The sequence below is a fragment of the Myxine glutinosa genome, chromosome 5 (genome assembly GCF_964187855.1).
Source record: "Myxine glutinosa chromosome 5, kmMyxGlut1.1, whole genome shotgun sequence".
Classification (NCBI taxonomy): domain Eukaryota; kingdom Metazoa; phylum Chordata; class Myxini; order Myxiniformes; family Myxinidae; genus Myxine; species Myxine glutinosa.
Window position 1 is genome coordinate 184,432,628 of NC_136265.1, and position 27,755 is coordinate 184,460,382.

General features: G+C 43.9%; 1 protein-coding gene across 2 annotated transcripts in view; it reads left to right on the top strand.

Moving 5' to 3' along the window:
- The window catches only part of LOC137426605 (ribitol 5-phosphate transferase FKRP), a 30,277-nt gene extending 2,920 nt beyond the window's left edge, over window positions 1–27,357 (top strand). Inside the window, exons 2-5 of one of the 2 annotated variants that reach the window (XM_068115279.2) lie at window positions 3,572–3,670; window positions 8,346–8,561; window positions 17,481–17,796; window positions 26,077–27,357. In XM_068115279.2, coding sequence (XP_067971380.2) covers window positions 3,572–3,670; window positions 8,346–8,561; window positions 17,481–17,796; window positions 26,077–26,414 — 969 coding nt within the window. In that variant the 3' untranslated portion in view covers window positions 26,415–27,357. The remainder of the gene's footprint in view (window positions 1–3,571; window positions 3,671–8,345; window positions 8,562–17,480; window positions 17,797–26,076) is intronic. The other variant, XM_068115281.2, reaches the window with a different exon arrangement.
- The last annotated feature ends 398 nt before the right edge of the window (window positions 27,358–27,755 follow it).

Genomic DNA, 27,755 nt, shown 5'->3' on the forward strand with positions numbered 1-27,755 from the left:
GAAACGGATGGATTAATGTGATGATTCTTCTGGAGCAACAGTGTGAGACAGTGATTTGCCAAGGTTGAAGGACGCGTTCCATTTGTCAGAACAGCATCTAATTTCATTCCAAATGAGCAGAGAGCCGCAGTGAATTTGTCACACTCGTATCGAGATGAATCCCCATCTTCGAGATAGGTAGATAGTGGGGATTCAGCTGTTTGGAACATGGAAACCACGACGGTGTTGGTGCTGATAAAATCTACAATAATAAAAGGCAATGTGTATCAGTGTGCCTCCTCCATAACTCCAAAACCATGAAAACTAGCGGTCCCAAACTTTGCATTTACATTAAGGGAACACCAAGGAAGTGCATGAATGAAAACGCGATGTTTGGGTAAATGTACTCGCTCATTTTTTGAAGATGATTAATGGGAGTGCACTCCGCATGCTGCTTTTGCAAGCCAAGGCGATACAGGAGACCGCGCTTTGTTTATATTTTTTACGTACATTACCCGATGGCCTCACACCCTCATTTTAACTCACCTTTTCCTCCCTCCTTTCTCTCCCCCTCCCCTTCTCTGTCTCCCCCTCTGTTAATATTCCTGTCAACGAAGCGACTCTGCGTTGCCCAGCAATGCCGGGTACCTTTGCTCCTTACAAATAAGACAGTTATGCATTAAGATGAATACTGAAAAGAAGTTCAAAAGATACAAAATGGAGCTTTGCATACATAGCTAGGAGAAGCAGGAAGGAAGGAAGGAGAAGGAAGGAGACACAGCTACAAGAAAGCAACGGAAGGGCAGGCATAAGTCGGGACGGGGCATGGGCGAATGATGTTTGATGGATCTGCTTTTTTGTCGAGTGCTGCAGTAAACGGTTATCATGAGCATGATTTCACTCAGCTGACACTCACAACTAGTGGAGGAAAGGAAGGGATGGAGCCACAGCCAAGTGCCAAGATATACCTCAAGGGATCATTTTACCCTTTGGAAAAAGGCTTATGGGTGGTCACTGAAGCTAATTTGGTTTTCAAAGTTCCAGAGTTTGAATCAAGTGTGCATAAAGCTTCAGATGGTGGGAATTGACTGTTATGAAACATTGTTTTTCCAGCCATTAAAATAAGTTGCCAGAAGTCTCCACCTGTTTGTTTTTTAGGCGTTTTTTTTTTTCCTCAAGAGCAAGGCATGGTTAAATTGACAGTTTCAGTAGGAAGGGCATGGTTAAATTGACAGTCTGGCAGCAGACCAGCAATTGAAATCACCAGTAAGGGAATAAATACAGAGACCAGAGAGAGGAGATATATATATGAAGAGGAATCTCTGAAATCGGCAAGTAAGAGGGTTAGGTTCGGAAGGGTTAATGTGGGAAATAAAGATCATCGGTAAGTATGGGGGAATGACACGAGCATAGTGCACTGCCTGCTTGAAGCCCTGGAGGTAAGAGTGGGAAAGAATGGTTTCTGGTTGGTGTTTCCAACGACAGGAAAATAATGGCACAAAGGTGGGAGGTTACCTTGGTCTGAATTTTGCAAGATTAACTCGGAGGGTGTTACTGGAAGAACTCGTCCACTGTGTTGTTGCTGGGGAGGGTCGGGGGACCACCAACCTTTCTGCGATTTGAAAGCAACAGGCACTGTGCTTCGGCCTCGTCTTAGGAGATTCCAAAAATGCTGAGAGCTTTTGTTGCCACAACTCTGGCTTGAGGTAGGAAGGTTTCTAAAATTCCAAACTCCCTCAATTATGAAATCTTGGAAAATCTCTCCTTACTGAGGACAACAATTCATTGTGTTAGTTTCACAAAATATATGCTGCAATCTGCTGACAATAGTTCAATTAATTATGTCAACTAGAACGGCACTCAGTGGAGAGCATATACCTCCACCTGGTGAACAGTTTACGTTTTGTATCCCACTGATAGGCCGGATCTGGATTCGGACCTGAACCAAAATCTAATCGGGTTGTTCTTGTCACCGAACTAACTCCTCCATAACTTTTTAAAACCTCATGTTATATATCGCTTTTCATCCGACCCTGGTGTTGGGCTAGCGGCTAGGGTGCCGGCTTGGGATCCTAGGATCCTGGGTTCGAATCCCGGTCGATCGCTGAATTAACGCCAGGGGGGTTGACTCAGCCTGTCATCCTTCCGAGGTCGGCTAATTGAGTACCAGTTCACTGGTAATTCCCTGTTTGTCGTTAAAGGCGGCAGAAAGGGTTGGCGTCAGGAAGGGCATCCGGCCGTAAAACATTGCTTCAAAAAGGGGACCGAAAAACAACAACAACCACGGTTCCCGAAAAAGGCCAACCCCCGCTTTGCGGGGAAAAATGGCCTCTAAAGGTGGTTGTTGTTGTATCCGATCTCAATGGTGAAGAATCACTTAGAAATTAAATAAGTCTTGTAGCCGAATCCATATTCAGATCTTCACCAAAATCGAAACGATTAGTTCTGGTCACACACCCAACCTGTGCAACAGGTTTCGTCCAAATCCGTCCACAACTCTGAGATATCCTGCTATGTATCGTTTTTGGGCATATCACTCAATGGTGAAGCATCACAAAAAATTCCAGTAGCCGGATCCGCATCTGGATCTTCACCAAAATCTAACCATTTCGTCCTTGTCACACACACTACCTCTTTGCCAAATTTCGTCTCAATCCGTCCACAACTTTTTGAGATATCTTGTTCACGAACGGACGGACAGACAAACAGGCAGACAGGGGTGAAAACCAAAATATTCCTACAAGTCGCACAAGATCTGCCTGCAACCCTCTTATGGTTAATCTGCCAAAATCAAGACTCTCTGCTCACCTTCACTCCTTCATTCCTCTTTTCTCCTGCCTCTGGAACAAACTCCCTCACTCTCTTCAATCCCACTCCACCCTCCAGGTCTTTAAAACAGCTGTTCACCACCATCTCTTATCTTCCCCCATCCAAAACCTTGATCTTTTCTACCCCCGCTAATTTCACCCCAGATCCACTTTTTTGAAATACCGACTTCTTTCCTGGAAGTCCTTGCAGTGTCCTTGTGTTTTATACTTCTCCCCCCCCCCCCCCCCCCTCCCACGCCGCCTCCCCCCAAGCCCTCTTTCTCCCACAGATATCCCGATGTCCCTGCTCTGAAATGTTGTGTTTGTGCTTCCCCTTCTCTCCCCATCTTGTCTACTGCTACCCTTATTATATGTTTTGTGTGTCTGATTTTTTTTGTGTGATAAATGTTAGTTCGTTCACGAGCCTCGATCCTGTATACAAAAAAACAAAAAAAAAACAACCTCCATCCACCTTTGGTGGTGGAGGTAATTAGATTGGTCTTGTCCTCGCACATTGATCTTATCCATTTGGTCCCCCACATCACACTGCAGGACTTTATCATTTGCGGAATACATGTTGTTACATTGTGAATCTTAATAGCTCGTTTTCTACTTGTATCCGAATTTTGTTTTACCAAAACTCTGTGTTTCAGTTGTGTGATTATTTTTTTTCCCTTTCCCCTCCTCATGAAAGTGTTTTAGGGTGATACTGAACTTCACCTACCCCCTTTCACTTTTCTAGAATCCCTACATTTTGCAACTGAATTTGATTATTTGTCTGCCAGGTAAAGGTGCGAGAGTGGACAGCCGAATACAGAGAGGCTGCTGGAGTCTTGGATTGTGAGGCTATAGATGGTGACGCTGTAGTCCTCCTACGAACTCAGGTACTGCTTGAAAAAATCTGAAGAGAAGTAGAGAATATAACGAAGGGCTCACGAAACATCGCTTCACCTTCATCCTCACGGTAGTTAGCACACACCTGTTAACATTTGGTTGAGCAAGTTTGTCAGCATAGAATATGAATCTGTGCATTTGACTGTGTTTCGTTCTGGGTTTTTCCTACTGACACATTTTCAAGCCCGTTTCTCATGCTATTGCAATTTGTGCCATTGCAATGGAATCGATGTAAATGGTTTCATAATACTTTACATGTGTCTTCATTGATTTCCATAAACGGATAAAAAGTCACGGGTTCATGTTACGTATCCTTTATGTTGAAGCTATCAGGATTGTTTATTATTAGGTTTACTCTCCATAAATGGAGAGTAACCTATTATTACTGCTAGAGTTTTTCTTATTATTATTATTCTTCCGCCCTATTTTGCACCTCCGAAAACTTCATAATTAATGTTCTCAGCAACCGCTGGTCGGATTGACAGGAAATTTTCATCAAATGATCCTCTTGGCTCCTCGAATTTTTTCATGCTAATTATGACGTCATAGGTCACGTGGTGTGGGCGCCATCTTGTAAAACAAATTCAACTTTTCCCCTCTGTATCTCCGCAACGGCTCAATGGAAAAATTTGAGGAATGGCTCATTCTAAAGAACTCTTCAATGGGAACAAAAGACATGTGTATCGAGTATATTAAAAATGCTAACGTTAAGAGGTAAGAATTCGTCAAACAAAAAATTTTCTCCCCCGAAAATGGGATTTTTTTCCCAGATGCTTAGTTAAAAAAAACTCAGAATGCGAAAATTTTCGAAGTCATACGTCACATGGTTCGGCCGCCATCTTGTTTTCCGTGAAAAAACACAAAAAACCCTTTTTCTCCGCACGGCTGAACGGATCGAGCCCAAACTTGGCATGCATATTCGCATACCCATGACGAACAAAAATGTCAGCGAGCACGACGTCATCCGACACGTGGTTTCAGAGTTATGACGTTTTAAAATTTCAAACTAGAAATGGAATCACCTCCATAATTTGTGGAGATATCGAGTGGAAACTTTACACAAATGTTCCTCATGGGGGGTTGTTTCATCGTTACTTGAGACGTTTTAATAAGTCACATGGTTTGGCCGCAATAAATAATGGAAGTTAAATTTTAAAAAGCTTGTAACTCTTGAACCACCGCATGGATCGACTTGAATTTTTAATGCAATGTAGCTCTCATCGGGTGGAACAAGTGTGCAAAATTTCAAGATGATTGGATGTACGGTCGCGAAGCTAAAGTCTTTATTGTTGAAAGAAGAAGAAACACACCATTTTGTCCTCCCAGGCCACGACATCATCCGACATCAGTGCGATTGCCATTTTCAGTTTTAATTTCCTTTAAAAAACATTTTCTCTGCAATAATAGGGCCGATTGAGATAAAATTTTCACCATAGGAGGGACTCGGTCTGTAGAATATTATAATGGTAATTATGACGTCGCAGGTCACGTGGTTCGGCCGCCATCTTGTTTTTCGTGAAAACACGAAAATCCCTTTTTCTCTGCAACGGGTGAAAAGATCGAGGCCAAACTTTGCAAGCAGAATCGCATACCCATGACGAACAAAAAAGTCAGGGAGCACGACATCATCCGACACATGGTTTCAGAGTTATGACGTTTTTAAGCATGAACCTTTAAAACCGAGCTCCTCCCTCATTTTTGATCCAATCGAGGAGAAAATTCACAGATCTGTTCAGCATGTCAGTCTACTAAAATGTCATTTTAGAATTTGCGATAGGTCACGTGGTTTGGCAGATATCGTTAATTAAACGAATTTTTTTTTTTATGGATATCTCTTGAATCGCTTTATTGATCGACGTGAAACTTCATACTGTAGTAGAAGTCATGAAGAGTAACAAGTGTGCAAAATTTCAAGATGATTGGATGTACGGTCGCGAAGCTATAAGTCTTTATTGTTGAAAGAAGAAGAAACACACCATTTTGTCCTGCCAGGCCACGTCTCACAGTGAGTGCTATTGCCATTTTAAGTTTTAATTTCCTTTAAAAAACATTTTCTCTGCAATAATAGGGCCGATTGAGATAAAATTTTCACCATAGGAGGGACTCGGTCTGTAGAATATTTTAATGGTAAATATGACGTCGTAGGTCACGTGGTTCGGCAGCCATATTGTTTTTCGTGAAAACACGAAAACCGCTTTTTCTCTGCAACGGCTGAACAGATCGAGGCCAAACTTTGCAAGCGGCATCGCATACTCATGACGAACAAAAAAGTCAGTGAGCACGACATCATCCGACACATGGTTTCAGAGTTATGACGTTTTTAAGCATGATCATTTAAAACCTAGCTGCTCCTTCATTTTTGATCCAATCGAGGAGAAAATTCACAGATCTGTTCAGCATGTCAGTCTACTAAAATGTCATTTTAGAATTTGCGATAGGTCACGTGGTTTGGCAGATATCGTTAATTAAACGAACTTTTCTTTTTTAATGGATATCTCTTGAATCGCTTTATTGATCGACGTGAAACTTCATACTGTAGTAGAAGTCATGAAGAGTAACAAGTGTGCAAAATTTCAAGATGATTGGATGTACGGTCGCGAAGCTATAAGTCTTTATTGTTGAAAGAAGAAGAAACACACCATTTTGTCCTGCCAGGCCACGTCTCACAGTGAGTGCTATTGCCATTTTAAGTTTTAATTTCCTTTAAAAAACATTTTCTCTGCAATAATAGGGCCGATTGAGATAAAATTTTCACCATAGGAGGGACTCGGTCTGTAGAATATTTTAATGGTAAATATGACGTCGTAGGTCACGTGGTTCAGCCGCCATATTGTTTTTCGTGAACACACGAAAAACCCTTTTTCTCTGCAACGGCTGAGCAGATCGAGGCCAAACTTTGCAAGCAGAATCGCATGCCCATGACGAACAAAAAAGTCAGCGAGCACGACATCATCCGACACATGGTTTCAGAGTTATGACGGTTTAAAGCATGAACCTTTAAAACGTAGCTCCTCCCTCATTTTTGATCCAATCGAGGAGAAACTTCACAGATCTGTTCAGCATGTCAGTCTACTAAAATGTCATTTTAGAATTTGCGATAGGTCACGTGGTTTGGCAGATATCGTTAATGAAACGAATTTTTTTAATTTTATGGATATCTCTTGAATCGCTTTATTGATCGACGTGAAACTTCATACTCTAGTAGAAGTCATGAAGAGTAACAAGTGTGCAAAATTTGTGTGGATATGTGTGGGTGTGTGGAGGGAGGGGTGTGGATGTGTGTGTGTGTGTGTGTGTGTGTGTGTGTGTGTGTGTGTGTGTGTGTGTGTGTGTGTGTGTGTGTGTGTGTGTGTGTGTGTGTGTGTGTGTGTGTGTGTGTGTGTGTGTTGGGGGTGGGGTGTGTTTGTGTATGTGGAGGGGGGGGGATTGGTGTGTGTGTGTGTGGAGGGGTGTGCATGTGGGGGGATGGGTGTGGGTGTGTGTGTGTGTGTGTGTGGGTGTGTGTGTGTGTGTGTGTGTCGGGGTTGTATCCAAGGGGGTTGTGTCAAAGCATGTCCAATGAAAGTGGGGTTGTATCACAAGTGGGGTTGTGTGTAGGGGGGATGTGTGTGTGTGTGTGGGGGGAGGGATGTGTGTGTGTGTGGGGGGGGGGAGGGATGTGTGTGTGTGTGGGGGGGGGAGGGATGTGTGTGTGTGTGTGTGTGTGTGGGTGTGTGTGTGTGTGGGGGGGGGGGGGAGGGATGTGTGGGTGTGTGTGTGTGTGTGTGTGTGTTTGGAGGGGTGTGCGTGTGGGGGCAGGGGTGTGGGTGTGTGTGTGGGAGGGGGTAGGGTATGTGTGTGTGTGTGTGTGTGTGTGTGTGTGTGTGTGTGTGTGTGTGTGTGTGTGTGTGTGTCGGGGTTGTATCCAAGGGGGTTGTGTCAAAGCATGTCCAATGAAAGTGGGGTTGTATCACAAGTGGGGTTGTATCAAAAGTGGGGTTGTATCAACAGTGGGGTTGCATCAAAAGTGGGTGCGAGTAAACCGGTCATCACTGCCAGCAGTTTTAAAGTGGCAGTTCTAGTTATTACCTTCGCAAAAGCGGAAGGTTATGTTTTGATCGCTGTGTATTTATTTGTATGTCTGTGTGTGTGTGTGTATGTTATTCGCATAACTCAAAAAGTATTCAACCGAATTGCATGAAATTTGGTGGGATGATTGGTTATTATACGGGACACATTTGTTTAGATTTTGGGAGCAATCGGGTCAAAGGTCAAGGTCAAGGTCACGAAAAGGTCAAAATCGTCTTTTTACCAAGTACAGAACAGTAGCTGCGGCGAAGGTATGCGCTCTACCGAGTGCCCGTTCTAGTTATTATTATTATTATTATTATTTTTGTATACAAGATCGAGGCTCTTGTAAGAGCTAACATCAATCACAAAAAAAAAAACGGAGACACAAAACATACAATAAAGGGAGTGGGAGACAAGAGAGGGAAGCACACAAGTACAATAGCAGAGAAACAGGGACAACGGAAGATCTGTGGGAGGGAGAGGGCTTGGGAGGAGGAGGCATGGGAAGGATGAGGTATAAAACACATGGACACTGGACAAATCTACATTTGTATTTTGTAATTATCTCAGCTTTAAATAAAAGGATGTCATTCTTTTTTGCCTTCCCTTTCCCAGGATTTGTTGAACCTGACTCAACCTTGGCTACGGCCTCACTCTTCGGCACTATTTCTGCAGACAGCGATGCGTGGAATGCGTGTACGCCTCCTTCCAGACGTGACTTTCACGATGGCTCCATCTGCGCTGAACACCGTGCCACATTTTCGTTTCAAAGCGGAGGCCCTGCATCGAGAACGCTTGCACAAGATGCATCAGCGCCTTGGCATTCACCTGGTATGAAGGGTGGCTGATAAAATCTCGAGCACAAATGGGAAACAAGTATTTATAATGCAAATTGTGCAATAGGATATCATAAAGGAATGCTCTACCAAATCTGTGTGGTGTTCGGCAGATGTGCCTGACCTGTGCTAGTTTTCAGATTTCTGCTTTCTTCCCTCAAAATGGCTTTGATCGAAATATCTTTTTCAGCTAATACAAAAACCAACATCAACTCGAGTTTAAAACCTAATGGAGTTCATGGATCATAAATAAATGTTGCCCTAGGCTAATATGTTCTTTCCTGTTTGGTTTGCAATCGATGTGATAGGGCTCAGGATGAGATATCCACCCAGAAGTTTGTAACCACAATCCAGGTGATTACCGCCAACACAAACCAACAATCGTTGTATTAAACCATGTGGTGACCTTTACTCTCGTACTGGCAGGAAGCGGTTAGGTCAGTCAGTGTTTGGCATGGTCTAGAACCACACTGGTTATTACCCTGCGCTCGCGAAGCGAAAAAGCAGGGTTAGGCATTCGGATATGTCCCATACTGCATGCGTGTGCATTCTAAAAATTCATTTTCTCGGCAAACATTGCCCCGATTGACACAACATTTGTACCATGGGAGCGCCTCCTCCTGTAGAATGTTTTTTTAAATTTTATTATTCTTTATATACAAGATCGAGGCTCGTGTAGGACCTAACATTAATCACAAAAACACAAACTGACACATAAAACATATGACAAAGGGAGTGGGAGACAAGATGGGGGGGAGAGAGGGAGGACACACAAGTACAACATTTGAGAGCAGGGACATCGGGAGATCTGTGGGAGGGAGAGGGCTTGGGGGGAGGAGGCATGGGAAGGGGGGAGGGGTGGGAGAGGTATAAAACACATGGACACTGCTCGGACTTCCAGGAAAGAAGTCGGTATTTCAAAAAAGTGGATCTGGGGTGAATTAACGGGGGTAGAAAATACCAACGTTTTGGATGGGGGAAGATAACAGATGGTGGTGAACAGCTGTTTTAAAGATCTGGGGGGAGGAGTGGGATTGAAGAGAGTGAGGGAGTTTGTTCCAGAGGCAGGAGAAAAGAGGAATTAAAGAGTGGAGGTGAATAGAGAGTCTTGATTTTGGCAGTTTAACCATAAGAGGGTTGCAGGAATATCTTGTGTGACCTGTAGAACTATTTGGGGGACAGAGCACAGACGGATCTGTGGGAGATAGGCCTGAGAGGAGTCGGTAGAAGACATAAATACCACCAACCTGCCTGCGATGACTGAGTAAAAGGCCCGCAGAGTTAGCTTCATCGCGGGAGATTCCAATAATTCTGAAAGCTTTGGTTTCAACAGGGTGAAGCCGAGCTAGGTGTGAGGCAGGAGCACCGGCCCAGAGGGGAGAACAGTATTCCATTGAGCCAATTGAACAGTATTCCTGCCAAGGAAGGACTTCGCACGACGAAGGATGCCCAGTCGGCGACTGGCTTTGGAGGCCAGCTTGGAAATGTGGTTTTCCCAGGAAAGATCATGGCAGAAAGTGAGACCCAAAAGCTTGAGTGACACAACGTCTTGGAGAGGATTGTTCAGAAAGTAGATGGGAGGGTTGTCCAGTCGGTCTTTTCGGAGAGACATAGTAAGAGTGTGAGATTTGTCAGGATCGAAAGACATGTGCCACTTGTTTGACCAGTCTGTGATTTTGTCCAGGTCTGCAGAGAGTGAGGAGGCTGCAGACTGCCGATCTGAAGGAGGGTCACGGCAGAGGGTTTCTGGACCAATCGCTGTTGATTCTTGCTGAAACACTCGTTACCTCTGCCACCGAAGGTTATGTTTTCACCCATGTCTGTCTGTGAACAAGATATCTCAGATAGTTGTGGACGGTTTCGGATGGAATTTGGCAGAGAGGTTGGGTGTGTGACAAGCACAAAATTATTTGATTTTGGTGAAGATCCGGATTCGGATGTGGCTCGTAGAATTTTCAAAAACGATTCTTCACCATTGCGAAATAGGGCCAAAATATATATATATATATATATACACACATGCATACATGCATGCATACATGCATACATGCATACATACATGCATACATGCATACATGCATACATACATGCATACATGCATACATACATATACATACAGTCCGTATCAATAAAAAGGTAATCCGAATTCAAGGGGTTAATATGCAAAGGTTATTTAGTTTGAAATATACATGTGGTTTACCAATTATGAGGAGATCCTCATCTTTCCATTGATGCCTTTCATGCATCATTGCTGTCACACATGACCAAGTACATGTTCATTGAAAATGCTGGAGGAGAACTTTGAGCGACAGGTTCGTGGTGTCTAAAGATATCTCTGGTGGGCCCAAGACGGCGCCCCAGCACATCGTCTCATCACTGTCCGAGATCGACTGAGGGAACTCTTTGGAGACCGAGTCATCGCCCTCAACCATGCAGTGGAATGGCCACCAAGATCACCTGACCTCACACCATGTGATTATTTCCTTTGGGGACATTTAAAGAACAAGGTGTTCGTAACTCCTCCCCGTGATCTTGACGAATTGCAGGGCCGTATTCGACATGAAGTGGATGCTTTGCGCAATGACCCGGCTATGGTGAGACGAGCAGTTAAGGGCATGCTCCGCCGCTGTGAGCTTTGTGTTGAAAGGGGAGGTGGACATGTTGAAGGTGTGGGTGCATAAAGGCCAATCATTCCTGAGAAAAGTTCACATCTGACGTTCATTTTGCACCAATTATCCTGATTTGCATTGATTAGCTAAACTTGTAAAAATGCGATTTGAACTTGTCATTTTCAATGAACATGTACTCGGTCATGTGTGACAGCAATGATGCATGGAAGGTATCGATGGAAAGCTGAGGATCTCCTCTTAATTAGTAAACCACATGTAAATTGTCAAAATTAATAACCTTTGCATATTAACCCCTTGAATTCGGATTACCTTTTTTTTTGATACGCACTGTGTATATATATATGTGTTGAGCGGATGTATCAGGCTACCTCAAAAACTTGTGGACGGATTCGGACGAAACTCGGTGGAGAGGTTGGGTGTGTGACAAGGAAGAATTGATTCCATTTTGGTGAAGATCCGAATACGATCTGGATACGAGTTTTTAAGTTTCTCTAAGTGATTATTCACCATTGGGTGATATTTCACAAAGTTGTGGACGGATTATGACAAAACGACGTGGACGAGTTGGTTAGGTGACAACAAGCCAATTCGATGTTTGTCACATCCGGATCCAAATCCGCCCTATCAGTGGGATACAAAACGTAAACTGTTCAGCCTGGCAGAAGTATGCGCTCCACCGAGTGCCGTTCTAGTTGTATCTGTATGAATAGTGTTTTTCCATGGTTAAATATATTCAGTCAGGCTTCAATAACTGCTTTCTTTGTCCTTCCTATCCAGGTCTTCCTACTCTTATTGGGCAGTTTTTAATCGGACGAATGTCTGACCGAATTGTTGTGGTTGGCTTGAACAGCCATGTACCTCCTCATGATGTTTTGACTCGGTCATACACCCATTGGTTGCTTCAGTCACATGTGTTCAATTGGTTTTAAATGCTCATCTGCAGCTGGAACCCAATCAGCTTTGAACTTTAACTTCGATGTGCGGTGACCAATGAGAAAGAGGGATGGCCACGCAGTGACGTTTTAATTGTACAGCTCTGATTGGCCAGCGTTTAGTTCAGCTGGGCATTCTCTGGAGTAAGAGCTCCGTGTGCTGTGTTGTTGTGCTGGCAACTTTGAGAAGCAAAGAGCTCCGTGTCAATTGTGGGTCCATACAGTGTTCAATTGGGTGCAGATCTCCCTACAATTGGGTGCAGATGTCCCCACAATTGGGTGCATATCACCCACAAAGTGCTGATCTCCGCACTGCTCGGCATGAGTCCGGGAATAACGGATTTGTGCTGTGCGACAGAGCGAAACTCTGGCAAGTCATGCCCATCTGAGTTCTGCCCAAGAATTCATCTGTGTCCATCCTGAATTACTTTTCCTTTCCCTTCACCCTCTTTTCCCTGTATGTAACAATTTGTCTGATTAGGCATAGAGTGAAGATAGGCGAAAGTTTGTGCGAAGGGCGTTAGATTGGCACACTTGCTTTTCGGATCTTGTGATTTTGTTTTATGACCTCTACCCTGATAAATGTGTTTCTGTATTTTCAATTATTTGTTTCATCTAGCTCACTTCTGTTCGTCCATGCATGGGTAAATTGAGGTTATTCTGATGGACATGAGCATCCAGATATTGCCTTCACACAGCTGGCTTGCCAAACTCCCATTGGCCCGATTGTTTCACATCAACGAACGTCATAATTATTAAATTGAAGTGTAAATCTTCACTTCCAGAATCGCTTAGTTTATTCCTGGGAGTAACAATTATGGTGTGACAGAGGTTCTCATAAAATCTTTATTTTGTTGTTTTTCTTTACAGTAGTGAGGCTCATGGAAAAGCAAGGTAAAACTGACAATGGGACAAACGTCGAGGGAATGAACAAGCAGAAAAAGAAGATGAGGAGTAGGGGAGAAAACACTAAAACTAGCAAGTAAGATGGCCGGGTTAGCAAATGTTAATGGGTGTATAATAAAGGTCATGGGACAGAATCTGTGATGACCAGAGCTGGCGGTGTACTGCTTGCTTCGAGCTCTGGAGTGAAGAATGAGACGGTACAGCCTCAGGAAGCGAGGAATATAAGTCGAGGTTTGCATAATCATCATCATTACTCCGAATCCAGCACAGGGGCATCGAGCCACCCACTCTATCCTGTCAAATGCATACTGCCACAACTGTTGTGCATGTGTCTTGTGGTCTATCTCAAGGTGATGTACCCAGTTGCTGCCATGGCGGCCTCTGATCCTTTTCAAGTCTGGACCAGGGTTGGTTTCTCCGTGGACGTCGATGCTTAATTTGAGGGCAATTTGTGCGGATGTGTTGTCTAGCAGTCTCCGAAGGTGCCCAAAAAGGGAGTGGCGCCTATGCGGAATGGTGTTGCCGAATGTCATCGAGACCGGTGCTGTGTGATATTGTCGTGTTGGTGACAAAGTCAAACCATTGGACTCCAAGGATGACGCTTGCACATCATGTGGAGGGCCTGGAGTTTTTGTCCATTCTCTACGATCAACGGCCAGGTTTCAGACACATACAGGAGCATTTGCAATATACAAGTAGTGTCTACTCTGAGATTTGTTGATGGACTAAGTCGTGTATTTCGCCACACATGGTTCAGCTGACCAAAAGTTGATGAGGCAGGGCCCATACATCAGTGAATGACAGGTGAGGAATAGCCCGTAAAGTCCACATCACATCCACGGTATTTGGACCACTCCGCTGCTGCAATGGTCTGGCCCGCGACGATGACTGGTGTCAGAGGTGGGTCGGGACCTATGTTTTCAACCTTGGTTTTTGGCCAGGAAATGTGCATTCCCATTTTCCCGACCTCTTCCTCAAACCTCTAACGACGTTGGCCATTGGTCGGGCATTCCTAGGAACAATGCCGCATCATCGGCATAGTCAAGATCCGTAAAGAGTGCACCGCCAAAAGTTATTCCAAGGTCTCCTTTACACTGGCTCAGTATCCAGTCGATGGCACAACAAAATAGAGCTGGAGCGAGGATGCAGCCTTGGCGGCCACCCAAAGTGGTGAGGAAAAGAACCGGAGACGTCACTTCCGATGTGTACCCTTGATGGAGTGTTCTCGTGCAGGTGCCAGATGAGATGGAGCAAAAATGAAAAAGTTCCAGCTGCTTCCAGGGCCTTCCACAGAGTGCTCCGATCCATTGGGTCAAAGGCGGCCTTGATTTTGATGCATGGGTGAAACTCCTTCCATGTGGCATGAAACTCCGTATTTTTGTACGACCCATACGGAGGCTTCTGTATTTTCGTGCTGATTAACTCTGTAAATTTGTGTCAGTTTTCTGGGTACAAAAGTTTGCAATGTACGTGATCAGATGTCTGTCCACGTCAGTAAATTTCAAAAATAACGTCCATTGTTGGAGTTTCATATCACCATTCCCTCTTATGAACTCCAAGGGAAATACCAAAGTGCCGTCTTTACATCACACGAAGTAAAGATGTAATTCTGCTGTACACAAATACAAAACCCGATAATGTCTGTTGGTTTATGAGCACATCGATACGAGACCAATACATCTTAACTTAAGGGGAAGAAGGAGAGGGAGGCATGTTGTTGTTTTTTTTGTTTGTTTTTTGTTTTTTTTGTTTGTTTTTTGTTTTTTTGTGGAGTTCTATTGGAGATATCTGATGTGGAATGTGATACACCAAAATGATCGTCATGATCTCCTGAGTTGATTAGGATCATTAACTACAAATATTCCGGAAGAATTCCCATGTTTCTAAACCCACGCCATGTTAAGGTGTATAGAGCACAGCATGGCATTATGATTACAAAACCAAAAAAAATGATAATATTATGACAAATAATTTTTTAATTGTTACAAATAATATGAACAACAATAATAGTAGTACCATTTGGCAATAATAATTACAAACGTATAATCCTCCAACCTTGGCCCAATCATATCAGGGTTTGGTGAAAGGTGAGCTCATGCTCAAGCACTACAGCAGGTAGGCATGTTCCAAGGCCGTGAAGACCAATGAAAATTTGGACCAACGGGTCCTCCAGTGTATCAAAAGTCCTGGAAAGGTATGTGGTATTCAGGATTCATTTCATTCATTATAATAAAATGCTGTACTAACGGAAAATAATTTTCCCAACAATGGATGCTCAGGTGAAACATAAAAAAATAACTTTTTTTATTTGCGTAGTATATTTGTTACAATTTGGACAAGATAACCTCCAAAATACATATTTTGACATCAATTTATCAAAAAGAATTCCAGGGGAAAATACCCCCAGACATCCCTACAAAGAAAGGAGTTTTTGTTTTTTTGAAAAGTTCTGCAGTTTCAGCCATGCAGGTAAAGGCAACGTAAAGCGGTGTTGCAAAGTCACGATAGAGTTCAGACAAAAGCCTGAGAATGAGCACAGCATCCATAAGTAGACCTTCGTGAAGCCAGACTGTTGTGGGTGGTGTCGACGGGTGGGTAAAGGTTCCAGGCGAATACGTTTGACTAAACACCTTTCCAGTGACTGACAACAGTGAAATGGGTCGATAACTGCTGCATTGATTGCAGGGTCTCTTCTTTTTGTACAATGAAAAAAGTAGGCCATCCCTCCGAGCTGTTAGGATTGTGGACTGTACCTGAGGCCCATACCTTCTGGAAGAGTTCATGGAAATCGCTGGCCAGGCTGATCAGGACCTCTGCACACTTGAGTAGCTCTGGGGGAATGCTGTCTAACCCCAAGGCACGGCCATTCCGAAGCTTCCTGATGGTATGACGTACCTCTACCACAGTGGGGGGTGTCTGAGGAAATGGCCAGTGTTGGAGTGGCAGCTGTTGCCTGTGCGGCGAGATCAGGACGTGGAGTTGCTGGCAGATGATTGAGCACGGTATTGTAGTGACCAGCGTTAATTCCATTGTCTTGGATGAAGTGCCGTCGATCCTTGTGATTAGTGTGTCGCTGCATCCATATTGCAAAGTGCCGGGCATGTGCTTAATTGCCCGATATGTTGAATGCAAATTGTTATTTAGGAACCCTTCTTCAGTGTCATTTGCCAACATACAATAAAATCATTCAAGATCTTCCTCGGCCTTGGCTTTAAAGATGCCTTTGAGTCATCTAGAAGCGATTCAATGTCAAACCTCTTCGATGGCGACTTTGGTGGCCGACAATAGGCCGGGATTTTAATGTCTCCGACAACAAAATGGTGGTCGGAGTGCACAGGGGACTTTGGACCCCTGGATACCTGGTATGACGTGAAGATTAATGGGCCCTAGTCAAAATATGATCGATCTGAGGTTTTCAGCCAGCCTGAATTTTCGAAATTTAACCAGGAGTGGGGTACTGGAAGAAGGCATGATATCTGGGGTATATATGGGGGGTCTGAGTACTGAGGGAGCAGAGGCAGCAGTATTGAAGAAAGGTCCCCAGAATGGGCGGTAGAAAACGGAGACCACTGCCCTGTCTTCGATGTGAGAGTGACGGACCTTGTGCTTCGGTTTAATTGTGGGATAATCCAATAATTCTGTCAGCTTTATATTCAACATAATCCAGGAGAGACGGATGTGATGCTGAGGTACCAGCCCACAGTGGAAACTGCTCCATTGAGCTCAGGTGTAACCCTTTGCCAGTAACTTTCTTGTTCTTGTTAATCTCTCAAAATCCAGACTCACCTTTAACGTCTGTGGAACCAACTTCCCGAGTCTATTCAGTCCCATTCTTTATCCAGGGCTTCAGGACAACTGTTGACCATTATCTCGGGTCATCCCCCATCGATACTCATGATTTATTCTCCACCAAATGACCCCATTCCCAAGTACTCCTTTTCCAGGTTATTGTGCTTTCCCCATTCTCCCTCACTTGTTTTTCTTTGTTAGTTGTTCGCTTGTTTGTTCCTTTTCTGCCTCATCCCCGCTTTCTCCTTCCTCTTGCTGTGTTTCATTCAGCTTATGTGCAGCCTGTTCTCACCCTATGTATCCTTCTCTCCCTTCCCTTGATCTCGCTCTCACTTCGATTCTGCTTGAGCTCTTCCATTGGCCTTGATCATGTATCCGCAAAAAAAAGGGCAAAGGCATGACATTTTAAAAGCTACGCGCATACTGCACAACAATGACTGCACAACAAAAACACAGAAGTGTGTGTGTTTTTGTGTGTGTGTGTTTGTGTGTGTTTTTGTGTTTTTGTGTTTGTGTGTGTGTGTTTTTGTGTGTTTGTGTGTGTGTTTTTGTGTGTTTGTGTGTTTTTGCTTCATGACTCGGTATAAATGCACGTCATAGTATGTGTCCAAGAGGATAAAGATTAAAGATAGCATTGAACTTCTGTCTTTCTCACAGGTGAATGGAGCAGATGGGCGTGAACATTGGTATGGTTGTTCAAAGGTGACGGCACGCTGTTTTGGTACCGTGCTGGACGACATGCCATCGTATTTGTATGCTGGGCGATGGACCCCGCCATGTTGCCTGCATGCACTCCGTAGCACTACGCATCATGTGATTGCACAGCTTGAAGCAGCTGGTGTACGTTATTGGCTTGAAGGTGGCAGCCTTCTGGGTGCCGCACGACATGGTGACATCATACCTTGGGACTATGATGTTGATGTAGGCATCTACCTTGAGGATGTGAAGAAGCATTTACTATTGCAGCGTGCAGGTATGCATTCTTTAACTACTTTCTTTGTGGTTATAGTCCTGGCAGTAAATGAAAAGAATTGTCATTGTTGTGGAGGGATGATGATAGATAACCATGCAGAAATAAATGAAATTCAGCGCTGTCCTGAAATACTTCTTAACATTCCTTTCTTACTTCAAAAAAAAATGGAAGTTTATATATATATATATATATATATATATATATACATATATATATATATATATATATATATATATATATATATATATATATATATGTGTGTGTGTGTGTGTGTTGTGTGTATATGAAAGATTTGTGCAAGAGATGCGGCACATCGGATATGGAAATACTCTTCTTCCTGACTCGCATTCAGCTTTCATATCCATCAGAAATCATTGCAAATATGTTATTCGTGAGGTGAGGCATTCCTTTGTCCAAAAGAAATGCGACAACCTCTCATCTTCTTCCACTAAGATCTTTCTGGTCCTCAGCTAAAAGTATCTCCAACAACTTCTGTCACTCCACCTTTCCTTCACTGTTCTGTTCTGGTGATGCTATAGCTGTCTCTCCGACTGATAAAGCAACTCTTTTTGGTCTCTTTTCTCCTCTAATTCCACACTGGATGACTAACATTCCATCTCCCTCTGAAGCACCCCTTACCAATCCTATGCCCCTCCTTATAATCTCTTTCCATGCAGTCGCAAAAGTACTCCTCTCTCGGGACACAAGCAAGGCGTACAGACAAGATGGCATTCCTCCTCATGTCTTGAAGGAGTGTGCTTCAGAACTTGTACCTGTGCTTGCTTGTTTATTGTTTGTTTATTTTTTGTTTAAAAACCCAAACTTTTCCTTTTTCCTGGAAACGTGCCTTAGTGCAGCCTATTTTAAAGAAGGGTGATCATTCAAACCCTTCCAACTTTCCATCCTATTGCTCTGACTTCTTCTATTTCCAAAGTCTTTAAATGTCTTCTCATTTCCCATTTCCTCAAGCATCTTGAATCTCACAGTCTTCTATCTGACCATCAATATGGCTTTCGCAAGGCAAGATCTACAGGTGATATCCTTTCTTACATTACGAATGTCTGGGCCTCTTCTCTGCGAGACTTTGGGGAATACTTTGTTGTAGGCCTTGATATCTCAAAAGCCTTTGCCCCCATTACTGTAGGCCCTATTACTGTAGTCATGTAGTGGGTACCAGGAAGTAAGCACAACACCAACTATTGACCAACAGGAAATACCTACCACACTTTAACCTGCCTGTGGTGCACAAAACAATTCTGGGAACAGCCATTTTAAAAAGGCTCTTCTTGCTAAACAGTTGCATCAGCAGCTCCACTTAGTTAGTCATGAGCTTAGTAGAGCGACAGCTCCCTACGTCTCCATAGGATTGTACTGTACCCTATTCCAGGACGACAATTTAGACCAGTCCACCGCATTTAGACCAGACCAGAGGGAACATCTACAAGACACATTTTTCGGGCTTGTTGGCCTTCCTCATGAACACACACATCAAACACAAACATCTTAACCCCAAAGGGCCAGATTGTATGGTCATGCAATATGACCTCCTCAGTTGGAGTAGGTTCCCCTTGTTAAGATGCCTTTTTTAATATAAAAAGGTAAAACAAATGTTAAAACAGAACTTGGGACGTGTACTTCAACCCCATGGCCAAAGTACACAGACCAACAAGTCTGTTCCATGAGCATACACATACACCTCAGCCCAAAGGCTGAAGTACATTGTCAATGAAACACAATCCTAACTCCCAAAGGTCAGAATGCGTGGTCATACAATTAGACCACTCCTCAATTGGAGTAGGTCCTCATGACTTGAGTAAGGAGTTGAAGGTCCTCCCTGGAGTGAACTGGTCCAGCCCAACAAGACATTAAGTCGACATTGACATTTATCAGACCCCAATACTGTAGTGGGCAGTTATTAATTACCTCCACCACCAAAGGTGGGTGGAAATTCTGTTTTCACCGCTGTCTGTCTGTCTGTCTGTTTGTGAACAGGATATCTCAAAAGGTTGTGGATGGATTTGGACGAAATTTGGTGGAGAGGTTGAGTGTGTAACAAGGACGAAATGATTAGATTTTGGTGAAGATCCAGATCTGGATACTATAATTTAAAGTGATTCTTCAGCATTGAGTAACAGGGCCAAAAATGATACAAAGCAGGATATCTCAAAGTTGTGGATTTATTTGGTCAAAACTTGGTGGACAGGCTGGATATCTGACGAGGACAAATTGATTCTATTTTGGGGAAGATATGAATACAGATCCCGATACGATAAAAATTTTTTACCTACGGGCCTGTCTGGAACAGCGTTTGGCTGTCTCTCCGTCTGATGTATGTATGTGTATGTATGTATGTACAGTCACGTGAAAAAGTAAGTACAAGTAAGTGCACCCCATGTAAAGTTTTGACTTTTTCAACATATTTCAACATACAGCTACTTGATCTTCATTTCAACAATATTAATAGATAAAGGTGATATAATATAACAAATATCATGAAACATTTACATTTTGTAGTCCATTGTATAATTTAAATAAATATAAATGCAAATTTTGCATGTGGAAAAAGTAAGTCCACCCTTGGCTCTAATAGGTGGTATTGCCCCCTTTGGCAGAAACAACCTCAAGTAGGCGTTTCTTATAACTGTCTACCAGTCTCTGACCTCGACTGGGAGAAATTTTTGCCCACTCCTCCATGCAGAATTCTTTCAGCTGTGCGATGTTTGAGGGGTTTCTTGCATGCACAGCTCGTTTCAAATCCCCCCACAACATCTCGATGGGATTTAGATCCAGGCTTTGACTTGGCCATTCCAGAACCCTCCATTTCTTTCTTTTCAGCCATTCCTTGGTGGATTTACTGGTATGTTTAGCGTCATTGTCATGTTGCAAGGTCCACCTTCGGTTGAGCTTCAACTTTCTGACAGATGGCCTCACATTATCCTCAAGCACCCTCTGGTACAATGAAGAATTCATAGTGGATTCTATACTGAAACGCAAAACAAACTTACCACCTTTGAAACCTTTAAATATCAACAATAACACTGCGTGTAGTAAATGTGTGAACTTATTTTTGGACAATAGTGTCCTCACTGTCAGACAAAACGGTCACGGATGGTCACTTGAACCTTCAATGGTCACTTCATAGCACAGCTGTTGAACAGCCGTTTTGACTGTCAGTGATTAGCCAAGGGGTACGGGATGATTTTAATGAGCTGCACGTGATGTCTTGATATTGGCTTTAAAAAGGCCAGTGCAAAATGGGCATTTCAATCAACATGCCACGATTGTCAAGGGATCAACGGCAGCGTGCCCTGGGCATGCTGCAAGGCGGACTGAGCTACCGTGAGGTGGCACGTCGCCTTGGCTGTTCACACCAGACGATATCGGCCCTGGTGGACAGAGACACCCTCCACAACTCTGCAGATGACAGACCTCGATCAGGGAGGTCAAGAGTCACCACTGCAAGGCAGGACAGGCAGATGGTCCGAAGTCACCTGCGGGATCGATTCCGTCCAGCATCCCGCACTGCGGCAGAAACTCCGGGGCGTGCAAACCCACGGATCTCCAATGATACTGCACGAAGACGACTGCATGACTATGGTCTGACTGACAGAAGACCACACAGAGGCCCCGTGATGACGGCTGCCCGTCGCCGCAGCCGACAGAGATGGTGCCAGCAGCATTAGCGGTGGACCTTGGCGCAGTGGAACGAGGTCGCTTTCAGCGATGAGTCAAGGTTCTGTGTGGACAGTCCTGATGGGCGTGAGCGTGTCTGGAGAAGAACTGGCGAGCGATATGCCGATTGTTGCGTGCGTCAAGCCAACAGGTGGGGTGGCCCAAGTGTGATGGTGTGGGCCGCCATATCAGGCCGGTACAGGACGCCACTGGTGGTTGTGGATGGGAATCTTAACACCCAGCGGTATGTGGATAACATCCTGCGACCTCATCTGCTGCCATTCCTGCTAGACCACCCAGAACTGAGAACCTTTCAGCATGACAACGCTCGTCCCCATGCTGCTCGCTTTACCACTGCATTTCTCCAAGGCGAGAACATCAACACCATGCAGTGGCCTGCGCTCTCCCCTGACCTGAATCCCATAGAGCACCTGTGGGATGAGCTTGGGAGACACGTAGAAGTTGGCAGGGCCAGGACACGGGCAGAGCTGCTTCAGACATTGAGGACTGAGTGTGACAGAATCCAGCAGCAATCCATCCAAAGACTGGTAGGCAGTATACGCCGACGATGCACTGCCTGTATCCAAAACAATGGTGGCCACACACGCTTTTGAAAGGGGACTGACATTGCACCCTGTGCTGTTCTGTACTGTAGAACAAACTGATGAGATTGTGTATCTTGGTCAAAAACTTGACATGTCATCAATAAAATGCCAATGTTTCAATTAGCAATTGTTGGTTTGTTTTATTTTGAACTGTTACAATTTTATTACATTTCAAACAAGTGGTAAGGCTCAGTCTGCCTTGCAGCATGCCCAGGGCACGCTGCCGTTGATCCCTTGACAATCGTGGCATGTTGATTGAAATGCCCATTTTGCACTGGCCTTTTTAAAGCCAATATCAAGACATCACGTGCAGCTCATTAAAATCATCCCGTACCCCTTGGCTAATCACTGACAGTCAAAACGGCTGTTCAACAGCTGTGCTATGAAGTGACCATTGAAGGTTCAAGTGACCATCCGTGACCGTTTTGTCTGACAGTGAGGACACTATTGTCCACAAATAAGTTCACACATTTACTACACGCAGTGTTATTGTTGATATTTAAAGGTTTCAAAGGTGGTAAGTTTATTTTGCGTTTCAGTATATGATGGTGAGCTGCCAAGGCCCTGATGCAGCAAAGCTGCCCCAAACCATAATATTTCCACCACCATGCTTTACAGATGGTATCAGGTTCTTGTGGTCAAATGTTGTCTTTGGTTTTCGCCAAACATGTCTTCTGGTACTGTGGCCAAATAGCTCTACCTTTGACTCATCTGTCCAGAGCACATTGTTTCAGAAGTGCTGGTCTTTGCCTAGGTGTTCATTGGCAAACATTAGTCTTGCCCTGATGTTCTTTCTGGACAGCAAAGGTTTCCTCCTGGCACACCTCCCATGTAGATCAAATTTGTGCAGCCTCTCTCTAATGGTAGACTCGTGCACTTTGACATCAACAGTGGCAAAAGCTACCTGTAGGTCCCGTGATGACATTCTGGGGTTCTTAGAGACCTCTTTCAGCATCTTGCGGTCTGCTCTCGGGCTGAACTTGCTGGGGCAGCCTGGCCTGAACAAGATGGCAGTTGTTTGGAATCTTCTCCACTTGTAGGTGATCTTCCGGACAGTCGAATGATTGATTTCAAATTGTTTGGAGATCTTTTTAAATCCCTCCCCAGACTCGTAGGCATCTATAACCTTCTTTCTGAAGGCCTCAGAGAGCTGTTTTGATCTAGACATGGTGATGCCGCACACTTCAACAACAAAGAGCAAACCAAACTAAATGTCTGAGGTTTAAATAAGACAGTTTCCTCCAAGATCCTCTCTAACGATGTTCTAATCATTTGCACCTGAGCTGGTGCACCTGATTCTAATTTTAGGTATTTGAAGTAGTGATAAATGTAGGGGTGTACTTACTTTTTCCACATGCGAAATTTGCATTTATGTTTATTTAAATTATACAATGGACTACAAAATGTAAATGTTTCATGATATTTGTTATATTATATCACCTTTATCTATCAATAATGTTGAAATGAAGATCAAATAGCTGTTTGTTGAAATATGTTGAAAAAGTCAAAACTTTACATGGGGTGTACTTACTTTTTCACATGACTGTATGTATGTATGGCCCTTTCACTGGCATTTTGTGGGTTTCTTCCCTTTAAAATTCATTTTATCTGCAACCGTTGGTCTAATTGACTGGTGTTGGCTTAGCGGTTAGGGTGCCGGCTTGGGATCCCAGGATCCTGAGTTCGAATCCCGGTCAATCCGTTGAATTAACACCAGGGGGGTTGACTCAGCCTGTCATCCTTCCGAGGTCGGCAAATTGAGCACCAGCTTGCTGGGATGAATGATCCCGGTGTGTACCCCGATTTAGAAACGGTACACCGTATCCCTGCGCATCGTAAGAGCATGACCAAGCTTTGGCATCAGGAAGGGCATCCGGCCATAAAAACATTGTCTCAAACAAGGAACCATGATTGTCATGGGGCCCGCAAGGCTAACCCCCGCTCTAGCGGGGAAAATGGCCTTAAAAGGATAATTCATTCATTTCATATTCGTTGGTCTAATTGACACAAAGTTTCACCAGAGGAGCACTTCCTCCTGTAGAAAATTTTAATCATAATTATGACATTATAGGTCACGTGGTATGGGCGCCATCTTGGAAAAACCGAAAAACTTTGCAACTCTATCTTCAAAATTGCTCCATGGAAAAATTGAAAGGTGGCTCATTTTAAAGTACATGGGGAACGACGTATGTTAGTGATGTCATCGGTGCCTTCATTATGACATCATAAATCGACAAGTACAAAACCTGATCCGATCAGTATGAAATTTCTTGAGCATTATCTAGCGATAAATTGGTTGAGAAAAAAAAATTGGATAAGTCATCGGTCACGTGGATCGGCAGCCATATTTTTTCGGCGTAGCCCGTAGGGCAATGCCATTTGGTCTGGAACAGTGTTCGTCTGTCCGTCCGGTGTATGTATGTCCCTCACAAACATCCACCAATCAGAGCTGAGGTTCTGGTCACATGACAGGGTGACAGCAGATCCAAGCCTGGCTAAGCCGTTTTTAGACTACATCGGTCTTATTAATTTTAAAGTGATTCTTCACCATTGAATGAAAGGACTAAAAACTATATACATCATGATATTTCAAACAGTTGTGGACAGATTATAACAAAACTAGGTGGTTGAGTTGGTTCAGCGACAATAACAAGCCGATTATATTTTGGTTCAAGTCCGAATATAGATCTGGCCTATCGGTGGGATACAAAACGTAAACTGTTCAGCCTGGTGGAGGGATGTGCTCTATCGAGTGCTGCTCTAGTTTATGTTGTGTTGCAGAGGGTGCAATAATTTCCTGTTTGCTTTGTAGCATTTTGCCTTTTACTGGATTACTGGATTTTGAGACGTAAAGCGTAGCTTATGTGCCCCTGGTGTCTTAAACTTAACAGTGTCTTAAACTCTAATATAGGGGTTAAACTTCAAGGGATGGTCAAACCAATGCTTCTCAAGAGCAGACTTAAACTGATTTCACGTGCCAGACTCGATCACATGACTAGGAAGAGACAATTTCAATTATTTATACAAAGGACAGAAAAGGCACACTCTGATTTAAGTCTTAAAATAAAACTTATTCAGCTTGAGTGAATGCCCTCTTGTCCTGGTCGACGCCTCTATTGTGAAAAACCTCTTATAGTCCACATTATCCAATTCTCTGAAAAAAAAATAAAAAATCTTTGCTCTACTTCATCTTTATGCAAGAGTGGATAGACAAAGTGCCCTCATATTTTTTTTATTTTTTTTAATGTTGGAGGCTCCAGGCACGGACTGTTTCGCCCTCATCAAGGCCAGGCCTTAATTAAATAAAAGAGAAGAAAAGTGTATGATGTTTGTTTGTGAGAGAGACTGAAGCTAGCCTGGTAGCTGTAGAATGTGTGACAGAAAGTAAGACCAGCAATCCTGATATGGAGAGTGTAAGATGGTTCCGGGCACCACTTTAACGCTCCTAAGTCAGGACGGCAGTACCACCCTGGGCGGTTGCTGTCTACAACCTACTACCTAGAAAAGGTCTATCTGGATACTCCATTTTATGAAGTTCTGGTAACCATCTAGTAGTTCTTTGTGGCACCTTCTCGAGGCAATCTTCATCTTTCTCGTAAAAAGGTGAGCAAACTATATTGCAGTACTCCAGTGTTGGGCTTACAATGGCTTTGGATAATAGTACAAGCCCCTTTACATCTAATGCCGAAAAAGATCTCCTATATGGCAACTATATGAAATATCTCCTATATGAAAAAGATCTCCTATTGCATCTGCAATATGGCAACGAAAAGATTATCTTGAATGATTATCTTCTCCTTCCTAACTGACTTGATTTATCTGCTTTCACTCACCTTGCCCATGGTCTCTTTTCTCTGTCTCTTTTCCTCTGTGGGTTTAATTAAATGATAATGTGTAACTTTATTAAGTTGTGGGTGCAAAGGGCTTTAAACATTTTTGATCAGTGGTGCAGCTGAGCATGATCCAAAGTCAATGCCCTCTGTTTTTTCCCTCTGTCCCTTAGCATCGAATGCAGTGGAAGACGAGCAAGGCTTTCTGTGGGAGAAGGCAAGAGAGGGTGATTTTTACCGTGTTCACTACAGCCACACAAATCGTCTCCATGTTGACCTCTGGCCATTCTACCCCCACAATGGCCTAATGATCCGAGAGTCCTGGATAAAAAGCCATCCCCAAGATCGAGCCTTTCCCGAGAGTTTCCTGGTGCCCCTTGACAAGCTCGGATTCGCTGGAATTCAAGCGAACGTGCCCAACAACCATCGCCAGTTCCTTGAGCTGAAGTTTGGACGGGGTATTATTGAGAATCCCCAGTTTCCCAACCCTGCCAAACTGCGATTTTTCTGACAGTTTTATGATGCTTTTAGTTAAAAGATTTGCAGGTTGAGGAAATATTTTCAGTATTTTTCCATTTGGTGTGATGAACAGTGTGTGTTCCTCGTGTGAACAAGCTAAAAGTGTTCAAAATGATGAAGAACTATAAGGATTGCTTCATACCTCTTTGTGTGTGTGTGTCTCTCTCTCTCTGTCTGTCTGTCTGTCTCTCTCTGTCTGTCTCTCTCTGTCTGTCCCTCTCTGTCTGTCTGTCTCTCTCTCTGTCTGTCTCTCTCTCTGTCTGTCTCTCTCTCTGTCTCTGTATGTCTCTCTGTCTCTGTCTGTCTCTCTGTCTCTGTCTGTCTCTCTGTCTCTGTCTGTCTCTCTGTCTCTGTCTGTCTCTCTGTCTCTGTCTGTCTCTCTGTCTCTGTCTCTGTCTGTCTCTTTCTCTCTGTCTCTGTCTCTCTCTCTGTCTCTCTGTCTCTCGCTGTCTCTCTCTCTCTCTAATTCTCTATATATATATTGTTACTATCTCTATATATCGCTGTCTCTATATATATCGGTCTCTGTCTGTCTCTCTGTCTCTGTCTGTCTCTCTGTCTCTGTCTCTGTCTGTCTCTTTCTCTCTGTCTCTGTCTCTCTCTCTGTCTCTCTCTCTCTGTCTCTCTGTCTCTCGCTGTCTCTCTCTCTCTCTAATTCTCTATATATATATTGTTACGGGACCGCGGCGAGGATGTTGTTTGCCGAGCGGATGGCCGCCGCGCCCGAACAGTTACCCCGACTAACCCGATTCCTGAACGTTGGCCGAATCGCGCCACAGATATTCAATGGGGAAAAGACTAAAACGAAGGATGTAAAGAAGAAAGAAAGGCAAAGGGTAAGAAATACAAATATGATTTATTTACTATTTACACAATTGAAAGAAACCAAGGAAGAAGGAAGGATAAGAAAATAAAATACAGAAGAGGAAAGGTGACACAGTGAAATTTGCTAGCTTATCTAAACAGGCTTAACTTATACCCTGGACAGAACAAACAAAGACGGACTCACACGGGGAATTGCAGAGTGGATTGGCTGGAATGAGGTGGGTGGCTGGAGGGGGAGGAAGGCACGGAGCTGGCTGTAGCTTGATCCCGCACGGGACGTCGGGCTGGACCTCGACGGCCGCCGATGCCACCGATCCTGTCGTGTGCGCGGGGTAACGGGTCGGAGCTGCTTGGTGGAGCCAACGCTGCTGGTGGGGGGTCTGGCGTGACGGGTCCTCTCTCCCTCTCTCACAAACTCTCAGGACTCTCTTTTTGCTTGTCGGTGATCTGATCTCCTCCCTCCTCGACTCTCTCTGGGGGCGTCTTCCTCGGGTTATATAAGCCCCAC